General features: G+C 29.1%; 1 protein-coding gene across 1 annotated transcript; it reads right to left on the bottom strand.

The window, feature by feature from the left end:
• Nucleotides 1-1,310: 1,310 nt before the first annotated feature.
• Nucleotides 1,311-9,844, bottom strand: LOC107450742 (ribosomal protein S15). Its single transcript, XM_043048645.2, has 4 exons — nucleotides 9,696-9,844; nucleotides 6,647-6,744; nucleotides 5,095-5,329; nucleotides 1,311-1,604 (listed from the first exon to the last, which is right to left on the bottom strand). The coding sequence occupies exons 1-4, from the start codon at nucleotides 9,702-9,704 to the stop codon at nucleotides 1,491-1,493; spliced, it is 456 nt and encodes a 151-aa protein (XP_042904579.1). The 5' UTR covers nucleotides 9,705-9,844; the 3' UTR covers nucleotides 1,311-1,490.
• Between the last annotated feature and the right edge of the window lie 616 nt (nucleotides 9,845-10,460).

Here is a 10,460-nt window from a genome sequence, read left to right as displayed (position 1 = left end):
ATTAAAAATTTTTAACAACTAATTTCCGACATAACAAAATTCGATTCAAACACTAACTCATTAGGCCTTTGCAAAGGTGATTTAAGCACTTGAGATAATAAAGCACTTCATTTAAAAAAAAAAAAAAGTAAAATACCTATGGCTAGTCTCACAACCAGTTATAACATTTACACATGATCAGTCATGACCTTCATTGAAAGCAAAATTTTAAAGATCTTACTAACCTAATTCTCAGATAACTGATATACTCTCTCTCGGACAAGATAGCCTTACATAAATGTTAACACCGAACAGGGTTGGAGTTTTTGCCGGCAAAAAGGGGTTTTTGCCAGGACAGTGGCAAAAGCCTGGTAAAAACCGGCAAAAACCAAATTATCTAAATAGCTGATCAAATATTATTACAAAATACTTGAAACAAATTTAAATCAATCATAAAGAATAATTTTGATACATTACATGAAAAAATTATTTTTAACATATTAATAATTAATATAAAGGCAATAAATGACACATTGAAAGTTTTGGACATCTTTTCATTTTAGAATCCTTAAATAAATGTTTTTTTNCTTTAGCTGATGAGCAATCCTCAACATCAGATATGGAAACACTTCCCGACTCTCAGATATTTTTTCCTGAATTTGTGTTATTCCGCTTTTTAAACCTGTCTAACCTGCCATTCGAGCACATAAAATTAGTCTCTATAGATGGTTTTAAAACTCGGTATATGTATTTATTTTGAAGTAGAAATTTCAAAATTATTACAAAAAAAAATGGGGAAAAAATCAGTCGAAGACAGAACAAAGTTCATTATATCCAACTTCCTCACTTTTTTGGTTCACTATACCCACTAAAAATAACATTATACGTATATAGCAAGGTACGGGACCGAACATTTCGTTCACTATAGCGGGGTTTGACTGTATATGTTAAATAAATGTCGCTGTTCTGCCGAAAAGCATTTCAGCTATTAAATAAATATTACTTTATGCTGTACAAAGAGAAAGATTAAAAATTTTTAACAACTAATTTCCAACATAACAAAATTCGATTCAAACACTAACTCATTAGGCCTTTGCAAAGGTAATTTAAGCACTAAAGCACTTTTTTTGAAGAAGAAAAAAAAAAAAAAAAAAAAAAAANAATAAAAAAAAAAAAAAGTAAAATACCTAGGACTAGTCTCACAACCAGTTATAACATTTACACATGATCAGTCATGACCTTCATTAAAAGCAAAATTTTAAAGATCTTACTAATCTAATTCACAGATAACTGATTTACTCTCTCTCGGACAAGATAGCCTTACATAAATGTTAACACCGAACAATTCTTATTTATTATAAGCATCTCATTATTTTCAAAAACAAGTTATAAATGAAATATGCTTTTGGTCCATTCTATTATGATTCATAATTCTTGCACTGGTAAAAAATACTTAAACTGATACACAGACAACAGAATTTTTTTAGATATTTATTTTATAACATCACAAGTTATTTTAGTGGAATAAATCTTGAAGAATGTGTAGCACCAATACCAGGTCTACCGTGCTTAACAGGCTTATATGTGATACTAAATTCACCCAAGTAATGTCCAATCATTTCAGGCTGAAAGAGATGAAACAAACAAGCTAGAAGTTACAATATATATACACACACACACAGAAGTCATCTTAAATATAAGAACACATCGATGTTTAATAATTACAAGATAAGCTTGATAAATTAATTTGACCTTGATCTAAAAAAAATTTAAATAAAGCAGATTTTTTGTTTGTCACTATCAGGCATAGCTGTAAAACTGTGAGGGATACTAAGAATGATAAGCTATGAGTAATAGAGCAGATATGTTTAAAACATTAATGAAACTTGCTTTGTCAGTTATAACAATCAGGGTGCATAGCCAAATCTTTGAATGAAAAATAAGCACTTTTTAAAAACTTTTCAAGCACTTTACAAAGATTTTCAAGCACTCAAAAAATTCATATTCAATCAATGATGTTATTGAACTTTTTATAAACAGTTTTAGCGTTAAAAAAAAAAAACCAAAAAGAAACGGACGTAAATCGGAACAATCAGTACTGTCCCACATCACCGAGTGAATTCAACTTGACCCTGAACTCAGAACAAAAGTACCCTTACCCCCTACGTCAAAAATAGTGTTAGAAGTAAAATAAAAAGAACAAAATTAAAAAGAAAAGCATTTCATAAGGATCTGATATTCTCTATCCGAATTGGAGCACCCGGGTTTCTGTTCCAAGTGCGCGTGCATGCGCAAGTCATAAAGCGGGTAGGACATGAAGTCCGCGTGAATGATTACGTAGCAAACTCCCCATTTTTCGTGAAATGCATGGGATCGACCAGATATCACTGAAGGGAAAAGAAAAATTATTCGAAAAAAAAAGCACTTTCTAAAAACGTTAGCTGAAAAAAGCACATTTAAAAGCTTTTAAAAATGAAATCCACCAAAAAGCACCTTTAAGTACTTTTTACAAACGCTATGCACCCTGACAATAATACCCTCTACTTAATTCAGAATCTATCATGTCAACAAATAAGCCAGACATGAAAACAGTTCTTGTTAAAGATATTTTCATTTTCATAATAAAAAGTAGCAGGAATAAAAAATGAACCTCACACTTTTAAGCATCCTACCTACACAAGACTATTGTATTTAATGAAAAACAGTGCATATTAAATCCATAATGTCCTAAGTTCTCATCTTTATTATTAAAGTATAATTAGTAAAGATAGCAATTTCAAAAAAATAACTTCTATAAATTAATTTGCATAACTTATAAACCAACACAATTCCCCCCCTCTTGTCTGAAAAGTTCAAATGACTGCTAAAAAATAATCAATTAAATGCTATAACATAGCATTCGAAGCAAGCAAATTTGAAAAACTATACAGAAATGGCTGAAAAGGATAAATAACAAGAGAAAAATAATTGGAAAATGACGCACTACGAAAACGTTGCACCAGAGTGATAACTTAAATTCATTTATTGCACAAACATTACTATAACATCAGAATTTGAAGGGGTAAAAAATGACAAATAATCACAGGAAAATAGCGATAGAGTTGATAGTGCCAAAAGTGACACTTGAAAATAATTGGCATTTCTAGTATTTTGCATTACTGCAATACGCGTGACGTAATAATAAATCAAACTTAGACTTCCCATTAAACTACCAGAAATTCACATGTCACAATAACATGATAGATCGCACGCATGCAAAAATAGCTACCATTGATCGGAAACCTCCCAGGCAAACTATTAAAAATGAAATAGCTGAAGAAAAAAAGTTACGGGAGCATGATGACGCTGTGGAATCTGACGGGATGTTTGAATAAAACGTTTTAAAATGGTCACATATGACACCTGAAATTTGTGACATAACAGAGTGCCAATTAAATTTTGTAAAGCCAGGCAGAAACGTCCGAGTTAAAATCAATCAATGAAATAAAGTGGGACAAAACACTTAAACAGTGAGACTAACATACAGACATAAAATTGCAAAACAAAGTAGATCTACAATACATATTTGTTTGAATATGCAGAACTGGAAGTCCAATATAAAAATTAAGGACAAAATTGCCTCCAAACTTAGGACAATTCAAGTATACTGATTCTCTAATGGAAGCAATCTGTATGATAGCAACTTGGATTTGCAGATACACAATTGGTAATAGTTTTAGCAGTTCCTGCACCTAAGTGAAAAAAAAAACCTCCAATTTTTTTCCCTTTCCTTTGGTTTTTTTTACTCAAAAAAGGGAGAAAATAGCCCAAATATGAAGAATCATTAAGTAGCAGCAAAAACGACAATTCTCTTGCGAAAAAGAGTAGAAAATGATAAAGTAAGAGCTTTCCACATATTTCTCCCACATAAAATGCTTTTATGCCATCAAATAAAGGGTAATTGCCTTGAACACCAGAAGTAGACTAATATCATACTTAGTCTCTCATTTTGTAAATTACTTAGTTTCATAGCATATAACATAATCATATATTGTTTCAAAACTCAAAAACTAATCATAGTATCCCACAATAAGTTTCATGATGCAAAAATTTTATATAATAAATGTATTAATCCTATTAGATAGATACAAATAGGTGCAAAAAAATATGGATAATCGTTAAAATGCTAAAAAAATGTATCCAATAATTTTAATTAAACATTATTGAATCAAATAATTTATAAAGAAATCGCAAGTCCGTAAAGTCAAAACTATTTTTCGAAATTGAAACTAATAATCATTTGCACTGAGTCAATTTGCAGCGATGTTTTTTTGTAACAGAATTTTATTAGACCAACTTTTAACACTTCATAAATAAAAAGATAATACAACTGTCAATTCAATGTCTTATAAGCATTTCCAAATGAAATAATGAAATAAAGATTAACAAACACATGAATAAAGAAAATGCCACCATTCAACAGAAATCAGAAGTATTGAAGCCGAATAAATATTCAAAAGCTTAACTTTACATGGCAACCAACGTGCAAATAGACACGCACAAAATATTCTGTATTTGCCAAAACAAGTTTTAAATCCTAATTAAAAATTAGTAAATTTTTTTTAAAAATAAAAGGGATAGGTCAAAAGCGTATTTATTAGCAAGAATAAAACATTCTACACCACTACATAAAACTATAGAAGTAAAGGTATCAATTAAAATTTATAAGCAGAAAATTATATATTTAATACTTTTTAAGTTCTAACATGTAAAAAATATAGATAATTGAATAATATTAATTTAAAACAAGACTAATAAGGATTGCAAAAGTTTTGACATCATTCTAAACTAAAATTTTCCATTAAAATTACTATTTACAGGAAAAAAATATATAAATAAGCATTAAAAAAGATAAGTAAACACATTACAATTTTTTAAAAATCAAAATACCACAATACTGTCAACATTATTATTTGATATTGCTGTCTAATACGACCTCTCAAACAAGAAGGGAGGACTCAATGTAACGACTCAAATAATTAACCAACCATGTAATCAGCAAAATTAGTTATTTACAAGTCTTCTGCAAATTCTAGAACAAAAAGAAATTTAAAATAAATAAAATAACATATTTACCTTTATTTCAACTTGATTGAATGTTTTACCATTGTAAACTCCAACAATTGAACCAACCATTTCTGGAACTACAATCATGTCACGCAAATGTGTTTTTACAACTTCTGGTTTTTCTAAAGGACCAGCTTCTTTCTTTGCCTTTCGCAATTTCTTAATTAAAGCCATGGGTTTACGTTTCAAACCTCTAGAAAATCTCCTTCTGGCTCGGCAATGCAGAAGTTCCATCAAGGCATTGCTGAAATGAATAGAGATGTCAGTGACTTGGCCGGATATCAAATACTTGATGGTCAAACAACATTTACAAAATTGAAAGTTATTGTTAAGTGAAAATTTATGTCACAATTTTGATCAGTTATAAACTGCTTTAAATCTATTTTAATTCAAAAAATTATTTTCCTAAAAAGTCTTTGCTGGCCATTTGGTCAACTATAGCAATCATTATAACCAGGGTTGGCTTTTTGCCAACAGAAACTGGTTTTGCCATGCCAGTGGCAGAAACTGGTTATAATTGGTAAAAACTGGCAGAAACTAAAAAAACTTCTCTATTAGTTCTAGTAATTGCTTAATGACATTTTGTTTAAGTGAACTGAAAAATGAATTAAGTAAAGAGAATCTTATGGCTGTTTATGAAAAAGAAGTGACATACAGATTTAAACAGGCAATTACTGATTATCGATTGCTATCTTATATGCTGCATCCAAAGTATTTGGGATTGAAACTATCATGTGCTCAAGAAGAAAGTGCCAGAATTTTACTCGCCAATATCAATCCAGATTTTGTACCTTATATCATAGCTTTGCAAAACAAATCAGCCTCATTTCCTGAAACTTATTTTTCCAGTCAAGTTTTAACAACTACCCCAGCTGCTACAAGGTGATCCAGTTTTAAAAAATATAATAAGTTTCACAAATCTTGGGTGCTCCTTGATGACAGTGCCTGCTAGTTCTGCTGGACTTGAGAAATTGGTTAGGTTTAGAAACTACATCAAAACATGTCTTTCGTTATAGATTACTGCAGAGTGCAAACAATGATATATTATATTTGATTTTGAATAGTGGTAATTTTGCAAAAAAATTGCACTTTGCTTAACATTTAATTGCTTTTAATATGAATTATCCATTGTTTGTCAATTTCAGTACTTACTTTTAGGTCATTTTCTGAATTTCTGCCACAAATGTGGCAGAAAAGGGTTTCTACCACTGGTTTTAACCACCGCAGCAGAAACTTGCCAACCTTGATTATAACACTATTCTTTTTTTATAAAAAGTTAAAATAATTCTTCAACATAAATGTTTAAGACAGTCTACATTACGCTGAATAGTAATCATAACTATAAGTTACAATCAATATTAAGCGTAACTTAATGAGTTTGTACTAATACGCACTTTATTAGACATTTTAAAAAGTGCTTCCAGAAATCTTAGTCTTAAAAATATATCTTATTATATAGATATATAAATGGCTAACTTATTATACGAACAAATATAACAAAGATAATTAATTACATAAAAAAGTGAGCATTGAGTTATATAACTTCAGAATTTAAACTTACTTGGACATATCAAGGAGCTGATCTAAATCAACACCCCTGTATGTGTATTTTCGGAAAGTTCTTTTCTTCTTCAAAGCCTCTTGAGTTTGCTGCTGTTCCTACAAAATTACAAATAAAATCATAAATTAACATTATCACAGCTTCCAGCACAGAAAGAAATCCAGTAGATTTTATGAAATATAAACTTCATGATTATTGTTGCAAATTAAATATTTTACACCCAGGGAATTTTATAGCCACCAAAATAGAAAAACTGCAATATTTCCCAGTTATAATTTCACATTAAATGATCTTGAAATGTTAGGCATTATGCTTATTAAAATTTTGAATAGTAAATAGGATATAGTAACAGGGGTCTGTCTAGGATTTTCTGAAAGGTACCTATTTTGTGAAAATGTAGGCATAATTTGTGAAAAATTAAAAATTAAATTAAAAAATCAATACAAAAACATTGTAAAAATATAGATTTATCGTTTCTTAAGGGATACAAAAATAAAATTTTAAGAAAAAGTATTTTGTGAAACTACCAGTTTTCCTAAAGTTGAATATGTGAAACTACCGCTTTACCTAAAATTGAATTTGTGAAGGTACCGCTAAACGGTAGTAAATTCGGCCTGGACAGACCCCTGAGTAATATTATATTTTGTAACTGAGGCTCGCTTTATTATGTGTTAGTGACAGAGCCGTGGAATGATGACAGACTCCTGTTTACCTGCCAACATTGCAATCTGCATGACCTTACAAATCTGAGATATTTGATTTCATAATTAATATTATTAAAGGACATTTTTACACAAAATGAAGAATTATCAGTTGCTAAGTTTATATAGCATTTAAAAACACACTAGTCAATTTTGTAGATAAATTTAAAAAATATCTTTTAAATCTTGATTAACTATCTCATTATGTAATTGCTTCAACACAAATACCAGTGTTTTCACCACACCGCGAATATCGCATATTTTTTTTTTTCTCTCAATGAAAAATTATCAACGCGACAAGTTCGCACTCTATCAATTCCAAAATGCGTGAATTTTGGAAAAAATTTCGTCTCTTGCCATTTTGAATAAAATCTGTTTCACTTTTCTTCCTTGATCTTTCATTATTTTGAACATCGGTCCTTGTTATCTAGCTTCCCTATTCACCAGTATTGTTCAGAACCGGTGCGAAAAGCAGAACATCCCCCGAACCCCTTTCTCTGCAACCTTGTGTTCACTGTAGGTAAGGTTTCTTCATGTAAGACATTCACATTTTTTGTGCATGAATGTAAGATGGACAAATACCTTGTAAAGGCGACATCTTCAACAGACAAATGAAAATTAAGCAAATGTCCGTAGAACCGGTAAAAAAGAAACAAATAAGGATATTTTTCAGCCAAATAAACATAATAGCTGATGAAAAAGTAGATATAGACTTCAAAACACAATTTATATTCTACATCAATGAAAAAAAGGAACACTATTAAATCAGAGTTCAATTGAATTAAAAACAATTAGTGTTATTTTGTTATCATATGCAGCAGACTTGGATGCTTTTAAGAATTGTGAAGAGAACTGTGATATAGTGATTTATTATTAATCTGAATTCTATTACTCCAAAAAAATTTCAAGACTGAACTTAGTGTTTAACTAATTAACACGATCTAACGTTGTTTACTAGAATTGTATAGCTCACTGACTTTAAAATGCACCTTTCCATGATAATGGGTACATATAAGATTTGATTATTCTATTAAAATTTAATTCATTTCACAACAATCAAATTACAGCTAACTATAAATTTTTTTGAATGATGCTATTTAAAATGTTTTGAATGCTATATAAACATATTGAAAAATAAACCAAAACTTTTGAATGAAGCTATTCATATCTCTAAAACTACCTTATTGAAAAAAAAAAAAAAATAACTTAACTCTATAATTATTTCAAAAAATTGGAGTTAATTGAAAACTGTAGCAAATTTAGACACCACAATAGCAAAATATTTGTGTAATAGAGAAGTGTTGAAACATTGTTTATAGACCCTCATTTTGTGCATAACTGTTGTTTTTTGAAAACTTGATTAATAGAAGCATAAATCCCATTTCGGTGACATCATTATTTGATCATTTTGCATTATTAATAAAAAATAACTATGTTATCATTAAAATGTATTTTTGTTTTCAACAGAAAATATTTGCAAACTTATTATGGATAATAAGACAAATTAACTTAAAAAACAAGTGGAAAAGAGATATCAATTGAAGTATGTTGGTTAACTGATTTTTTCTTAAGACTGAATTTTAAAACAATAGTTATGATGGCGAAAAAAAAAATTATAGTTCACTTTTCTTTCGCTATTTGGAACATAATTTACATTAATTTAGTACGATATACAATGNTTTCTTACAAGAGTCGAGCGCCTCACTTCTAAAATGACCCTCTAATCTCCTCTAATCTAGAAATCCCGTTAATTCTTTTATTACTGAATAATGTAATCCTAGTAACTACTAATTCATTGTGCAATTATACAAATGTTTGCAATAAATATTTCAAAAACTCTATAATTATTTCAAAAAATTCGAGTAAATTGAAAATTGTAGCAAATTTAGACACCACAATAGTCAAATATTTGTGTAATAGAGCAGGTGTTGAAACATTGTTTATAGACCCTCATTTTGTGCATAACTGTCGATTTTTGAAAACTTGATTAATAGAAGCATTAATCCCATTTCGGTGACATCATTATTTGATCATTTTGCATTATTAATAAAAAGTAACTATGTTATCATTAAAATGTATTATTTTTGTTTTCAACAGAAAATATTTGCAAACTTATTATGGATAATAAGACATATTAACTTAAAAAACAAGTGGAAAAAAGATATCAATTGAAGAATGTTAGTTTACTGATTTTTTCTTAAGACTGAATTTTAAAACAATAGTTATGATGGCGAAAAAAAAAATTATAGTTCACTTTTCTTTCGCTATTTGGAACATAATTTACATTAATTTAGTACGATATACAATGCAAAAATGAAGATTAATTAAGATTGAAATTAAAATCTTACCTCCTCCATGTTTAATTGTCGTTTTTTAGAACGGGATACGGCAAATCGGAAAGGACAACAAAAAATATGTGTAACTTTTAACTTCAACTTTCTTATTAAGTTGTTGCCAAGCAAGTTAGCAACAATAAATCTTTTGATTTCCGGAAATACACTTTTCGCACTTATTCTAAGCAAACTTTTAGCCTTCGACACATATAGAAATAGGCAGCCAGAAGCTGCTGAGACGATGTAAAATTTATTTTCCATCGATTATGTAACACGCAAAATAGTCGTGTAGATTTGAATTGTTTTGTGTGTAAGTAAAATAAAAATAGGAAATAAAATTTTCTGTCAATCTACCACAATGCTATTAATGGATACAATATTTCCTTTTCTTGTTTTATTCATGAAAAAGAAATTTCAACTAGGAATAAGGTTGAATCATGAGCTTCGCAACTCATATTATAAAGTTTACTAGTGAGTTATTTACGAAACGACGCCTATTTGTAACGAATGAATCTAGGCATAAATGCATAGGTGCATTTTAAATTTGTAATGAAAACTTTTTTTAGCTTTGAAAATAAGTTTTCTTGCATTAAATTTGAATATAATAAATAGTATTGGAAATGTATTGTGTTGATGAATGTGCTTTCATGTTGATGCTATTTATTGCAATGGATATCATTTATAAGCATTAATGTTTTATTTCTGATATTAGTTTAAGTTGTGTTTGTTTTTAAGATTAAGGTTTCATCCAAATTTTGGTTCCTGTGGTAATAGTTTTAC

The sequence above is a fragment of the Parasteatoda tepidariorum genome, chromosome 3, assembly GCF_043381705.1.
Source record: "Parasteatoda tepidariorum isolate YZ-2023 chromosome 3, CAS_Ptep_4.0, whole genome shotgun sequence".
NCBI classification, from domain to species: Eukaryota; Metazoa; Arthropoda; class Arachnida; order Araneae; family Theridiidae; genus Parasteatoda; species Parasteatoda tepidariorum.
This window is presented reverse-complemented; position numbering and strand designations above follow the sequence as displayed.